General features: G+C 35.7%; 1 protein-coding gene across 1 annotated transcript in view; it reads left to right on the plus strand.

The window, feature by feature from the left end:
* The window catches only part of dnah6 (dynein, axonemal, heavy chain 6), a 115115-nt gene that overhangs the window by 18121 nt on the left and 81041 nt on the right, over positions 1-15953 (plus strand). The window contains exons 17-33 of the mRNA XM_069191580.1: positions 678-791; positions 1149-1292; positions 1379-1585; positions 2152-2244; positions 2334-2453; positions 2783-2963; positions 3964-4060; positions 4644-4866; positions 6273-6437; positions 7354-7467; positions 8370-8495; positions 9060-9215; positions 11270-11431; positions 13144-13281; positions 13633-13800; positions 14640-14788; positions 15319-15426. Of these exons, the coding sequence (XP_069047681.1) occupies positions 678-791; positions 1149-1292; positions 1379-1585; positions 2152-2244; positions 2334-2453; positions 2783-2963; positions 3964-4060; positions 4644-4866; positions 6273-6437; positions 7354-7467; positions 8370-8495; positions 9060-9215; positions 11270-11431; positions 13144-13281; positions 13633-13800; positions 14640-14788; positions 15319-15426 (2465 nt within the window). The remainder of the gene's footprint in view (positions 1-677; positions 792-1148; positions 1293-1378; positions 1586-2151; positions 2245-2333; positions 2454-2782; positions 2964-3963; positions 4061-4643; positions 4867-6272; positions 6438-7353; positions 7468-8369; positions 8496-9059; positions 9216-11269; positions 11432-13143; positions 13282-13632; positions 13801-14639; positions 14789-15318; positions 15427-15953) is intronic.

Here is a 15953-nt window from a genome sequence, read left to right on the forward strand (position 1 = left end):
ACTGCAAGAAAAAGGCCTCACTTAGTTTTCTGTGCATTCCATAATGCCTCGAATGTCACCAGAAGCAAGGGAGAGGGCCATTGGCATGCTGCAGGCATATTTACAAACCTACTGTATTTTGAGCATAATGGAAAATAAACTATTTTATGTTTATGATTTTTAAAAATCTAAATTAAATCTGAGTTAAAATATGACTTTTCACATAATTTGTCAATCTTTTCAACATGTCCGAGAAATCTAATTTTTTATTTTATTTTGTATCCATCTAAGCATTTATTTCAAAAGAGACAGGCTTCTAATACTTGAAGATTTAACTTTTTTTATTATTATTATTAGGTTACATCTTATAGAGTGTGACATCACAGATTATTTCCATACAACACTACTGTAGTCTACAGTGCAATTAGTACATTACCACAATAAGCTCTGAAAAATTAAGATATAGATATAAATAAAACTAGATTTATTAAATTATTAATTTCCAATGATTTAATGTAATTATGATCAATGTATATCCTTACTTCTTAAACAGTTAACAGAAATATTTCATGTAAAATATATTGATTATTAACAACTAATTACTAGAAAAATAGTTTATCGACAGTGCAACAGGTTGATCCCATGTGAAAAGAAGACAGCCTTTGATAATCCAGCCTGATTATTGTGGGCTCTTTTAGGTGGAAGTAACCAAATATGATGCTTTGGAAGAGCTCAGCGCTGAGCTGAAGCTGAAGCAGCTGCTTTGGGATTCTCTTGAGGAGTGGGATGCCCTTCAGGATGGATGGCTGGCGGTAGGCTTAAAAAGCAGAAGCTAAAAATAGGCACTGTACATTCAATTAGTGCTATGGCATCATTAATTATAACATTATTTGTGTTATGTACATTCTGTAATTGTAATGCTCACAGAATAGCATTGCTGTATTTTGTTATATACCTTCAATGCCATTAAAGCTTATTTCTATGGGGTCATTTCTCTTCACTCATTCATTTGAAGTCATTTGCGAGTGTATTGCATATTTAACACAATTTCTGCTTTCTGTAGGATTCTGATATGTAACACTTGTTTTTATTACAAGGTGTCATGTTTTTGTGGGTTCTCTTGCATTTACTACAGCTAATGAGATCCTTTTTGTTCATGTTTTGTTCAGTGTAAGTTTGATGCACTGGATCCCGAACAATTAAGCTCTCAAGTCACAAAGTACGCAAAGTTTGTCAACCAGTTAGAAAAGGGTCTACCCCCGAACAGCGTGGTTCCCATACTTAAAGGAAAAGTTGAAGGGATGCGAGAAAAGGTTGGTTCTTTTTCTTATTCCTGTCATTCAACCAAATCTTTACCCGAATCTATATCACTCAAGGTCTAAAACTTTCATCTTCACAGCTGCCAGTGATCAGTGATTTGAGAAACCCTTGTCTGAAGCAAAGACACTGGGATACAATTGAGCAGATCGTTGATGCTAAACTGGTAGATGAGCCACTTTCTCTGGCCAGACTACTGGAGCTGAATGCTTTTGAGTTTGTTGAAGAAATTCAGGAGGTATCAGGCCAAGCTTCAGGAGAAGCCTCCCTTGAATCCATTCTGAAAAAGGTGAGAAAGGCTTGTATGTTACTGGGGCATCCCTTGATTTCTGTGCAGTGTCCTGCAAAATATTCAGTTTTCAGAAAGGCGATGTTTTCACATTTTGTGGCTTTAAAGCTTGCAGTCACGATACTTTGACATAACAATTAATATTTGCTACATAAACAAAATACTCCATATATTCAAAGCCAAAGCAAAATCCAAAAAGTATATACATACTTAATATGAAAGAAAAATTTCAAAGTCACTATTGCACAGATATTCATATCACTTGCTGTGGCAAACACAAAAAATTCATTTAGGTGATCAAAATTACCTTCCATATATTTACAGATTTATTCACAACTGATTTATTGTATTATGGATTTTTAAAAGAAATAATATTATATATTATTAAATCTTCCAAAGTTTCCACGTTTTCTTTCTCAGCACATATTCACATTCATATTGTACTATATTTCTTGTAGAATACTCCACTCAAGGAAGATTGTCTTTTTTATTACTGTATCTTAATGCAGTATATGCTTTCAACTTCAAATTATGTATTTATTATCCATTGTACTTTGAGCGTTTAGGTTGAAGATTCATGGAAAACTACAGAGTTTGTTGTGCTTTCCCATCGGGAATCTAAAGATGTCTTCATACTTGGTGGCACAGATGATATTCAGGCAAGTGGAAGCCATTTTCTACCCTCTTCATCCAAGAGACCTAAAAATGAAACAGTGACATAACATTTTGTACTTTATGGTGCTTCCAGGTTCTCCTTGATGACAGTACAATAAATGTAGCCACTATTGCCTCTTCTCGATATGTGGGCCCAATCAAGACTCGAGTGGACGACTGGCAACGACAGCTTGGATTGTTCAGTCAGACACTGGTGAGATGACCAAAGAGCAAATCATGCTGGTGATGAGCAAAAGGTTCCCAGAAGGATTTTCCAGATTTGACCTAAAATTTCATAAAAGTTCCATGACATCTTTCAAGCATTAAAAGTGTTGAGGGAATATGACATTGCATTACTGTACAAATTACACTGCTGTTCTGCACTACAATAGGAATTTGATGTAACTGGAATATTTAGATACACAGATTTGGTCAGATTGCAGTAAATCATATCCTTGCTTCCAGCTTATAAAACTGAAGAAAAAAATTGCTGCATTCATTCTTATGTTTTCCCAAAGTGATTGTCTTGTGCGTGGTTTGTAGGAAGAATGGCTAACGTGCCAGAGAAACTGGTTATATTTAGAAAGCATCTTTAGTGCTCCAGACATCCAGCGACAGCTTCCCGCAGAAGCCAAAATGTTTCTTCAAGTGGACAAATCCTGGAAGGAGATCATGAGAAAAGTTAATCGTCTTCCCAATGCCCTTCGATCAGCCACTCAGCCAGGTTTGCCCTTGAATCCTTTTTTTTATGACTGAAGAGTAGCTAAATGTTAAGGAACATTTTTGATGTTATATACAGTATTTGTTACAGTTTTGATTTTATATACAGTATGTATTTTGTAACTTGAATAATGAAGTAACCACAGACTCCTGCAATAATTTCATGATGAAATCCTGCATTAATACTAGCAAGCTTGAGATTGTGTTATTCTGCATCTCCTATATGCTTGAATATTTTTGCATAAAGCCATAATAATTAAATAGGTGAAGGTCAAGTAACTTACAATAGTGGATATAATTAAGATTAAGGTAGATAAGGTAAAAATAACAAAACAATAACTTCATGCAGATTACATATATCTAATCACATTTTAGATTTCAAATAACTTTACAATCTTTACAATGGTTCTCTATTTGAAATGTCAGATTAAAAAAAAACAAGGCTTTCAAAATAAGTCTGTAATAATCAGAGATGTGCATTTTGGGAAAATGTGTTTGCACTAGTTTGCAGTGTGATTACAAAACAGGAAATTCACTGATAGATAATGACACAAACGTTTGCTCTTATTTGTACATTAAATGTCATATTTGACTTTATTTCCACCGTTTGTTTGCTTGTTTACATACTTTAGTATTATGCTGTGCTCATCCATATTGTGGAGTACTGTTTCATATAATTGTGTAGCTGTGAAAATGTCGTCCTCATTAAACAAGGGAGTAGGCCTCTCTTTCACACACAGCCATCTGTTAGAAGGAAATGAGCAAGTCTCTGTATTTCACTCTGCGTCTTCCACAGCTGTGTAAATAAACACCCGCATTTATAAGAAAGGGTTTAGCCTGTAATAGACCAGGTTCTCTTTTAAGAAGAGTCACGTGCATTCTCTTAAACATTTTTATCCCAAGGAACATGTAATAGAATTAGATTCTTACCTATATTCAATTTTTTAAACAAAAATGTAGTGAAACATTCTAATGTGTATTCTTTAATGATTTGGCATCTCTAGGCCTCTTGGAAATTTTCCAGAACAACAATATTTTACTAGATCAAATTCAGAAGTGCCTTGAAGCTTACCTGGAATCAAAGAGAGTTGTGTTTCCAAGGTTTGTAAAAGTATTTTCATGAGGAAGTTAATTTCAACTTTATTGTTAGGTGTTTCTAGTGTGCAATTTATAATTGTCAATGAAAAAGGATCGGTTTAGATTATTGTAGTATCTGTAAAATCAATTCAAGTATTTTGTTTCATTTTTTAAAAAACTTTTACCTGTCTTGTAGAAGTCTCCATGTACACTACATTTTGAGTCTTTTTACGGGCGGAGCGGTGGCTCTGTGGCTAAGGATCTGTGCCTGTGGTTGGAAGGTTGCTGGTTCAAATCCTGCAGCTGGCAGAGGAATCCTACTCTGTTGGGCCCCTGAGCAAGGCCCTTAACCCCAACTGCTCCAGGGGCACTGTACAATGGCTGACCCTGTGCTCTAACCCCAAGCTTCTCTCTCCCTGTCTGTGTGCCTGTCTCTCATGGAAAGCAAGCTGGGGTGTGCAAAAAGATGAATTCCTAATGCAAGAAATTGTATAGGGCTAATAAGGTGATGTTATGTTACGGAGGTTTGATGGTTAACTTCTGTGTGGTCCCTACGAATAGTTTGTCCCTTTAATGAATGAAACAAATTTGTGTTTGCTGGTTTCAGATTTTACTTTCTTTCCAATGATGAGCTGCTGGAGATCCTGGCTCAGACACGTAACCCCCAGGCTGTTCAGCCTCATCTGCGGAAGTGCTTTGATGCCATTTCTAAGCTGGAGTTTGCACTACTCCCCCACACTGAGGGGAAGATGACACCTGCTGGAGAGGGTGAACACGAGAAAGTCTTCAGCAATGACATCCTAGCCATGCTGTCTCCCGAAGGAGAAAGGGTATTTCACCATTCACAGTGTTACTCTACTTTTCAATGTTGTTTATGCAGTAAATGCAATAGCACAACTTTAACTTTCAAAAGGAGAAATAGTACGTGGACTAAAGGTAACTTCTTGATTTTAATTGTTGCTCTGTTTGGTATCACCTTTGAAGCTGTTGGTATTGAGATCTGCGGTGTACACCATAATTAATTTAGTAGAGTTTACAAACAATATTAAAAAGGGAAATTAATTCATATACAGTGCCTTGACTCATAATCTGTAATGCAGAGACATTTTGACAGTCATCACTGTCGTGTACTTCTCCGCAATAATAACACTACATGTTATTAACCGAACATATTTAAATACTACTACTAGTTATAATCATTTCAATTGCACTTTCTTGCAAATGATTTTCATCCTGTTCTTTAAGCCCTCATATACAGTATAGGCTACCTAATTATTTATACACCTGGTACTTTACCTTCATATGATTATTTTGTCTCATTCAATTACATTTTCAGTCTTTTTGATATAGACAGAAATCGATTTGGATTTGTTTTAGTATTAGTATTAGAAATAGATATTCCATTGATCAGAAATCAATCTGAAAGAAAATGTAAAAGAGGAGACCTGTTAGTCTGTTGGTTCGCCTAGTCTATAGTAGGGGTGGCCAGCCATTGTCCTAGAGAGCCACAATCCAGCAGATCCTTTACGTAACCCTTACATCATCAATTTTCTAAAGATTTGGAATACACATATTTGACCAATTTAGTACGCTAATTAACTGGTAATTAATTGGTCTTTGAGAGGTTTTTTGAGAAGATACTTTTACTGTACCTTCTTTTCAAATGATCTCTAAATTACTCAATTGGACATATGGCTTCCCTAGCAAAAATGGTCAAAAGCGAATTTGTTCCCAGTGTCTGGAAAATGATTATTTACGAATGACCTGTAAAACCTGTCTGGACTGTGGCATGTCTATCAAAGCCTGGAGGAAATAAGAGTACCATAATGAAGAACCTACTGTAAGTGCACACAGGGAGAACATGTTAAATCAATGGAGACAAACTCTTGCAGATAGAATCTAGGAAAAGGAGCATTGTCATAGTACCATGCCACTGTGTCAGATATTAGATGTTGTTATGTAATGGCCATCAACAAAGGATGCTGGGTGGCTACACAAACAGTTGTTGAAATGGATTTCTCATGACACTTCAAGAACCGGCTGAAAGGGATCCTTCCAAATGAGCAAGATGAGTTAAATTACCTCCTCTTGTTTGAATCCTTTCTTATGTTCATGTGAGCAGCCTTTTCAAATTCCCGGCTGCTGCCTGAAAGACATTCATACATACTACCTGATCAGTTTTTAGAATGAAGGAATAAACTGCATAGTGATTCCTAACAGTTTTGTTTCTGTCCAGGTGAGTTTAGGAAAAGGACTAAAAGCAAGAGGGAATGTTGAAGACTGGCTTGGAAAAGTAGAGGAGGCCATGTTCTCCTCTTTGAGACGCTTAAGCAAGGCAGCGATTGCAGATTACCAGAACCGACCAAGAGTTGAGTGGGTTGTTGCTGGGCATCCATCTCAGGTATGAATTCCATTAACATTTATTAGACAACAACAGGTACTGAACTGATTGAACAATCAGTTAAGTATGCCAGAAGTATGAAGAATATTCTAACCTCTTCCAATTCTGGGTCGTAGGGGAGCTGGAGGCTATTCTGGCAAGCAGTGGGCATGAGGCAAGCAGTGGGCACATACTTAATGAGATGCTAGAACATCACAGGGCAGATGCACAGACACCGACAAACCCATACTCACACCAGGGCTGGTTTTACCAGAAGCCAATTAACCTACCACTAGGTTTTTGTACTGTAGGGGGAAGCCTATGTGAAAATAGAGAGAATGTAAAAATCTCATACAGATAGCCGACCAGGTCTGGAATTTAACCCAGGGCCCCAGTGTCTTGAGGCAGCAATACTACTCATATACGAATTAATTTTAAATATGTTATTAAGCTATTTTACTTATATTTGCTTATATATTAATATCTACATCAGATTTATTAATATTTATTTTCAGTAGATTTTTGAGGGTAAAATTATGTAAAATAATGATTAGCTTACAAATACATGTACAGTAGTCTTTTGCAAGTAACGTCTTGTAGTTTGGTATTGTAGTTCTCATTCTGTACTGTAAGTACTGTACTTATACTGTAATACCAAGTATGTAAGAACTGTAGATTAACCTTTTAATCTACAATAGTTATATACTTTTACTATTATTTATTATCAAGCCATTTTATTTTTATTATGTATTCATTGCGTACTGGGAAAATAAATTTAAGAATAATTGCATTCTGCAATTTGCAGAAATAATTGTATTCTTTTTAATATTCTATCTGGAATTTAAACACTTTATAATAAATAGAGCTGTTTTGTGTTATGTCAGAGTAATGTTTGTAACTGTATCAGTATTACAAAGTTATTATATTTTATTTTTAGGTCGTTCTGACAATATCCCAACTAATGTGGTGCCGGGACCTGACTAATTGTTTAGAAGGCGATGACCATAATCACTTTGAAGCATTAACCGAGTTTGAAAATGTGAACTTTGAGGTACAATATACCATATCCACATTTGTTTATGTACTTACATTAAATCTCCAAGAACACCAATGTTATAGATTATTTCTTGTTTAACTTGGGGGAGGATATGTCCTATATGTACAGTATGTGTCAATATTGAGTAAAATATCTACAGGCTCCAAAAATATTTTATTAATATGGTCTGATCACCAGTTACTGTCAAACATTTTGTTTTAATGACAGAATTTTGAAGGACTTTCGAGACACGTGGTTTGTGCTATTAAATTTACTCATCAGAATAGTGGTTTAGTAAATAAAGTTCTTAACTACAACTCTTTGTTTTAGTGCTGCCATCCCTCCTCTTCCTATTGAAACCTTTTGTCAATTCTTCTCCTCCTGGGAAAATAATTCTACTTTGTGAAAACACTCAATTGCTTTAGAAGATGGCGTGTTTCAGATTTGTGCCTTATGGAAATTGGAAATTGTTTTTTATCAGAGATACAACTTCTGGTGCTGGGCCTTTAGGAGGCCAGGGTCACCTACTGATCATTCCACCTGGGCTCCTTAATAGAATATCAAACTACTTATTTTGCTTACATGAAGCAATTCAGCCCTTTTCCCTGATTAAAGAAAATGACACAACTTACACAGTGAGAATTATTGATTCCTCAAGGTAACGGTAATATTAGGTTAAATAGTGTGAGATTTCTGAAGAAACATCTTTCCACTTACTGTTGTGACTCTGAAAACATTGCAGGTATACGGGGGACACCCTGGTCCCTGAGGATATAATTAAACCCAGTCAACAGAGAAATGTGCAGAGCAGTTTGTTTTCTGTTAAAAAGCTGTAGAGTTTTGCAAAGTACTGTGATGTAACAGGTAACTGGCAAGTGAACTGTTTCTTTTTTTCCTTTTCATGTTACAACATGCAGAGATTGAATGCCTTAGCTGGACTAGTTCGTGGCTATCTTCCAAAGCTTCATCGGAATATAATAACAGCGCTTATTACAATTGACGTGCATGCAAGGGACATTGTCACTGACCTTGTCAAAGAAAAGGTACTGCGATTCCTTTCTTGAAATGATCGTTTCAAAAGAGTGTTGAAAACATACCTTTTTTATGATCTTAACATATATCAATATATCAAGTACAGGACCAATGTCATTATCTCAAATAAGGTTATTCACTGACTTCTTTAATTCTTAAATGATTTGTGTTGTTTGAGTTGTGAATTCAACTAGTTAATTATATATTCGGTTAGATGCACTGGCCTTTAGGCCTTGTCCTTCAGGGTAAACCCAACCTCCTTCTCACGTACTGTGCTCTGTGAGCCTGCCCAGCAGTGGTTCCTGGGTAAAGAGGGCAGTATGCTGCCACTCTCCTTCACTGAATGGAGGGAAGAAGCAGGGGCGAATTCACAACTCATCATTTTAAGTAGTGTGTTAAGTCTTGCTTTTTTTCCCCTCTCAACACCTTTAGTGTGGTGAAACAGTATTTCAGTTTGATAGAAGAAAATCTGATGTCCAAAAGGAACCCAGTAGGCAACCCAGTAGTGCTTACTCACTCAGTCTTTCTCTATGGATGACATGATAATGAAGTTGTTAACCCTTCCTATTTCTCAGGTTGATTCAAGTTCTAACTTTGAATGGCAAAGGCAGCTGCGATACTACTGGGATCTTGACATTGACAACTGTGTGGCGAGGATGGCTTTGTCGCAGTATACCTACGGCTATGAATATCTAGGGGCCTGTCCACGGCTAGTCATTACTCCTCTTACGGTAAGTGTTTTTCAATGTTTGGCACATGGATGTGACATATGTCGAGAAGACAGAGATGGACATTTTTATAGATTACAAAAACAGGATTAAAACAATGGCCCATATTTTGCATGAACTCCAGGTGATAGCATTCAAAGATCTGTGTAAACACACACAGCTGCAATTGCAATTCTCAGACATGCACACAAATTGTATTATGCAAATCATATAAGTGGATACTGGCAGTGTTTGAGGTCTTGTAGATTGTCTCTTTGGCATCATCCACAGTTAAGGCCCTAAATGTTCTGAACTGTTCTAAAAAAACTATGATGTTTCATATCTTCTATGGCTAAAGAGAACGACCAAAAAAGAATAGTCATCTCGTCAGGTTAAAAAAGAAGATTTAGCAACAAACATGTTTAACTACTATTTTCTGAAAGCTTTGTTCATGTTAAATTTGTTGCAATGTATTTGTCATAAATTGATAAATAATGTAACCATAGTTTATGTAAGTCTGTAATAATAGTGCCTCATTTCATTTTCTTTGTTTTTTAACACGATAAAATGATTAAGGATAAAATAATTTGCCACTATGTGGTACTGTATTACCTTTTTCTGAAGGAAAGACAAAACTCTTTAATGTTTCTAGTTTTAAAGAGAGTTAACGGGAGAAGTCTATGATTGGATAGTGTCAATATGATATTTATGTTTAATCAGCTACTGTAGCTTTGTAACAGGGGCAGTTGCAGTTGCAAGTGGAGTTTTTTATTTTTTAGAAATAGTTTGCTGTCAAGTTGGACATGTTCTAATTAGTATAACCACAGATGTTTAAAGTATTACATAACAGCACTAATGACTTTAAGCCTCTTGTGGATTTGAATGCATTTACGTGCCATGGGGTGGCATGTTTAATTATAATTATTAATAGAACTGTGCCAACGAGCATTCACTTAGTTCAGGCTTGTTTGCCTTTGGCATCCTACTCTTCTCTTTTGCAGAGTTTGATCATGAAATGCCCCATGTGGGATATACAAGGTTAATTGTTAAATTAAAGACTTATATTTATTTTGCAGCTAATCTAGCAGGATCTCTTTAGGCTAAAGATTGCATACAGTATATACAGTGACCTCCAGATTTATTCAAACACCCAATGAGATGAAATACAGTAGGAACAGAGCACATCATATACAGTATACAGTACATCTCATCTGGATTAAAAAAGAAGAGATTTAACATCAACCATGTTAAAGTACTACTTTGGAAAATCTTTAATCATATTAACTTTGTTGTAATACATTTGTAATAAATTAATAAACTATAGTTTAGTTAAGTGACCATAGTTTATGTTAGTCTCTAATAATAACAGCCCATTTATTTATTTTGGCTTTTTAACAAGATAAAAAGAATAAGAATAACATTGTATAGATTGGATGTCTATTTCTTGATTAAAAAAGTGTAACTTTTAATAGTTGAATTGTTCAGAGCAATGTCATATTTGTCATCGTCTCAAAAGTCAAGACATGAGAGAGATAATTATTCAAACCACTAAGCATTCCTTTAAATAAAATCAAACAGAATAAGTTCAACAGTAGCATGTATGTTTGGCATGATAAGGTCAGGGGTCTGTTCTATTCCTAATTAATCAAGACTATTAATAAAAATACATGTTAGGTGCATATCATCTTGATAAAGCACTGCGATGCCTTTTTTATTTCATAAAACCACTGTCAAGATTAATAATTGCAGCCATGCTGCACTGGCACACAAAAATGCTGAATAATTACAAGTAAGTGTCACAGTTACAAAAGTCAGTATGCAAATGAAGGTGTTTTAAACTATTATAATTTTAGATCTCCACTAAAAAAGAATAAATTGCATTAATTTTCCTTGTGTTTGCCAATCTTTAAAGCAGCTTGCCTAAGTCTTTCTTGTCCTTAAGTATATAGGTTATATGTATATAAGTCTATTAGGGAGTCTATAGTTATTCATGGGGCACCAACTTCACAATGTTCTTGTGCCATTGAATTGGATGGAATCCATTATCTCATAATGATCTGTGTTTTTTTCACTGCTAGGACCGCTGCTACCTTTGCTTGATGGGAGCTCTGCAGCTTGATTTGGGAGGAGCTCCAGCTGGACCTGCTGGTACTGGCAAGACAGAGACCACTAAAGACCTGGCCAAGGCACTGGCAATCCAGTGTGTGGTTTTCAACTGCTCTGATGGCCTGGACTATAAGGTACAACATCAGAATTCTACTTTTTCCGGTGTGAATTTTTAATCACATTGCTTGCGTAAAACATTGCTTAATTTTCCTTGTTTTCCATTTCTGCCTGCCCCATAATTAGCCAGAATGAATTTGCAATTAAGAACATGTTTTTACCGTCATGAGCTTTAAATCAGAACAGTAAGAGCAAAAAAATAAGGTCACACAATGGTGTTCCAGGATGATGTTTAATTTAACAGCAGATTCCTGGTAATTGTGCATGAAACATAAAAAACAGAACAGAGAAAGGGGAATTGTGAATGAGCCATTGAGTTTCTCCAACAAATTAAACATAAAACGGTTGTTTAGACTATTAAATTAATATGCACACATGTTTATGCTCTAGATTTTTGGGAATCTTCAGAGAATGACGAGAAAATATATTTTTACTAAATCCTCTAGATGGCACTGTGATCCTCTTGAAGGAATGTACTTCTCTGTACAAGGTGCTGGCCTTGGTCCTGACATCTGTTTCACAGCTACAAGCAGCTTTTTCTTACAATGCAAATTAATGGTTTTGTTTTAATAAATATGTACAGTAACACTTTGGGTATAATTTAATTGTTTTTTAAAACTTAGTAGATTGCTTATCATAATCCCTGGTAGAGAGTATTTACACTTTAGAATAGTAACAACACTTTACCCTTCTGTTTTTTGAAAGCAACTAGTAATTCCTATACCAGACAGGTGTAAGATGTATCATCTTTTTGCAGTAATTATTAGCCCTTGGGATGCATTAGATACCCAGCTGATATCTTTCTTCTAAATTTCACCTGTGGTTTATGGAATATAAATAAAACTACAGTCAGTTCATGAAAACATCTATTGTAAAAAACTGATTTTACTTTTTTTCTTAATATATTGTTACTAGTCACATAAGTAATAGCAAGATTAATGGTAGTAATTTTGCTTACTAGAGGTACTTAATATGGATCACAACAAATGTGTGAACACCACAGTTGATGATATAACCCAGGCCTGAACCCACAATCACACAGTTCACCCTGTGCTTAGGTTGAGCCACTCAAGAGCTCCCTTAACTTTTGAATTCAGAAAATATTGTAATTAAATGTAGTTTTATAACCTCCTGCACATAAGGCATTACAGCAGGGGTGCACAACTCCAGTCCTGGAGAGCCTGAAGGTTTCTAGTTTTCTTGCCACCTGTGTTCTTACTTGCCTAATTAAACTCATTATTGGCTTAAGTTGATGCCTTTCCTTGTTCTCAAGAAGCTGGAGACCTATAAAATATGCTGCATATTGGTCCTTGAGGACCAGAGCTGACCACCCCTGAGCTGCGGTATTCAATCCTTGAAAAAACAAGTGCATATTTTCTCCCCTTTTTTCTGGTACAGACATGGACAGCAAAAAACCACACTCAAATTCTTAATTTTGTATTGAAACAAGCTTGACAACGTTATATCATTGGTTCTGTATACCTCATGGAAGTAATCGCATGACCTCAGTGCTGTCACAATAAAGACAAAAAAGTTGTGAGAATTCTGAGAACTAGAAAGCATTAAGAGAAATGTCAACCCCTAATGTTCTGAGATAGTACAAGCTCTTTCTTAATTTTGTTTTATTTATTTTTTTGTGATCCACTGATTCTCAAAACAAATGAAGAAATGCTAACCCGTTATACACCCATCGTTTCATCTCTGTTGTTGTATTCTTTTGAATTCTTAGATGATGGGACGTTTCTTCAGTGGCTTGGCCCAGTCTGGTGCCTGGTGCTGTTTTGATGAATTTAATCGCATTGACATTGAGGTTCTCTCTGTAATTGCCCAGCAGCTAATTACCATCAGAAACGCCAAGGCAGCAAAGGTACCGATTTTCTTCTGCAGCTCAAGCAGCCAGTTCTCCAAGATAGCTAAAGATCAATGTGGTCACGAACATCCCAAGGTTGGGATTTTGGAATAATGATTGTACGTCAAGAGCCCTTCTGTCACTGCGCACTTTAGCTCGCTAATTCTGATCTACAAGTACAGAACAACTGTACAACAACTGTACAACTTTACTAAGAATCTCTTCTTCAGTGAAGCACCAAGGACCATGCTGATGATAATTATAATATATATTATCACATATACATTCAAGGTCCCCCTAAGCCTCAGTTAAAGAGTTTTATGCTTTGCCGAAAAAGCATTTTTTCAAAATATTTTTCTTTGGTTTAAGCTCTCCAGATTCATGTTTGAGGGGCGTGAAATAAAGCTGGTGATGACCTGTGCTGCATTCATCACTATGAACCCGGGCTACGCCGGTAGAACTGAGCTGCCTGATAACTTGAAGGCTTTGTTTAGACCCATTGCAATGATGGTTCCCAATTATGCCCTCATCGCAGAGGTAAGAAGAAATTCTGTGTTTTCTGATGTTCAGAGTGTGGAGCCAGTCAATTCGCATATTCATTCTGTCCACAAAGGCTGTAATGATGACATGATGATATGTAATATGGTAGAACACATGGTAGCGTGGTCACATGGTAGTTAGTGTTGGTACCCCACACCTTCTGTGTGGAGTATGCCTAATCTCCTTGTATTCACAAGGAGGATTCAGTAAGATGCCCTGGCTTTCTAGTCTTCCATTGTCATTCTGGCTAGGATAATTGATGATTCTAAATTGTCCCTGTGTATGTCCTGCGATACACTAGTGTCCCATCTTTGCACCCTGTTCTGTTGAGATTAGGCTCTATTTTGCAGTGAATGCCTATCTGGTGTTGGATGGAAACATCCAAGCGTCTAAAAGTCTTCAATATATGGATATGTAATATATATATATAGATCTATATATGTTTTATAGATCTGATTCCTTGTATTTATTGTGATATTTTCATGCTTAACTTTAGACCTAAAAACAGCCAAGATATAAAAGTCTGTTATTCAAAATTATTACTTAATTTAAACATACATAAAAGGGAAAAGCACAATGACTGATAAGTTAATTTCAGTTAACTGTCAGCGTGTTTTATTTGATTAGTAGCTCTTGTTAAAGCCAAAATCATAGTATTAGTTAAAGAGGAAAATTAATTTATTTAGAGGCATTTCAAAGGGGGCTTTCTGAGACAGCTCGATCTTGAGTAGCTCTTAACCAGGGGGTTTTGTATTATACCTTTTTATGTGTTTATTAATAAGCTCTTTATTTACATATTTGCTTACGTAGAAAGTCTGATTTCTGCTCTCTTTCAGGTTATTCTTTACTCCGAAGGTTTTGAATCAAGTAAAATTCTGGCCAGAAAGATGACTCAAATGTACAAACTGTGCAGTGAACAGCTCTCACAGCAGGATCATTATGACTTTGGGATGCGGGCTGTTAAGTCAGTACTGGTCATGGCAGGGTAAGAAAGCTGGTGTGTGTGACAAGTACAAGCTGGATCTTTAGTTAAACATCAAGCATAAGAAAAAAAAGTATTTTATTTTTAAGAGGAGATCTTGAATCTCCTCCCTGGTATGTTTTGGTTTTATTTTATTTCTTGTTATGCTACAAAAATTATTTTAAAATATTTACTTTTCAAATGTAGAAGGAGTGATCCAGTATTGATGCAGCAGTCATGTGTTTGATGTTATGAATAATAAACTAGAGAACATCTGTATATCATAAGATGAATGACAGATAATACAATTAAATTGAATCAATTTTTTAAGAGAGTGTAAAACATACATTTTCTCTTACCTGAGATTCCTTACAGTATATCTCACTCTTTTATAAAGTGACTGAGGCTGTTTTATTCTGGTGTTGACTTTTATCATATTGTATCTTCTGTAATGATGAAAATATAAATTACCAGGGGATATGTTTTTGAAAAAAATATAATTATGTAACAAGTTTTTTGTTTTGCAATATATGAAACAAATGATTTATATGCAGGTCCCTAAAACGAGAGAACCCTCATCTCAGTGAAGATGTTGTATTAATCAGAGCTCTGCGAGACTCTAATCTTCCCAAATTCCTGACAGATGATGCTATGCTTTTCAGGTACTGTTGTTTTTCTATTTTTAAACTATTCTCCCTATAGATTTTAAATCAGTATATTGTTAAATTCAGATATACATTAAGACTAAATGAGATGTTTAATTAGTTGAAGTCCTGCATACTGTATAATACACAATGGTGTTGGTATAGACTTCTGTACAAAAGGAGACACATACTGCATAAGGTCTCACATTCAATACAAAATATTAACAAGAGTGCTGACCATAAACCTTTCTGTTAAATGTATCAACATTTGTTGTTACGGACATTCTTAGAAGCTTTCAATTAGGTCCCTGGTATGAACAGTTTCAGTTTCCATGTTTAGATTGTCTTACTGGTGTCGTAAAATTTTGTCCAGTTTCAGGAGAGTCAAGGAACAAAGTTACATTGTGGACATGTCCGATTTGCTTTCCACATGCTTATTTTCTTTCCATTTCAACCATTGAGCGGGGTTGGAGGCCTTAAAGTTGTCAGTTTCACAAATTTTTATGTCACAAAAATTACCACACAAAATTAGTTGACACCTGCTG

This window comes from Lepisosteus oculatus, chromosome 1 (assembly GCF_040954835.1).
Source record: "Lepisosteus oculatus isolate fLepOcu1 chromosome 1, fLepOcu1.hap2, whole genome shotgun sequence".
In the NCBI taxonomy this organism is placed as follows: domain Eukaryota; kingdom Metazoa; phylum Chordata; class Actinopteri; order Semionotiformes; family Lepisosteidae; genus Lepisosteus; species Lepisosteus oculatus.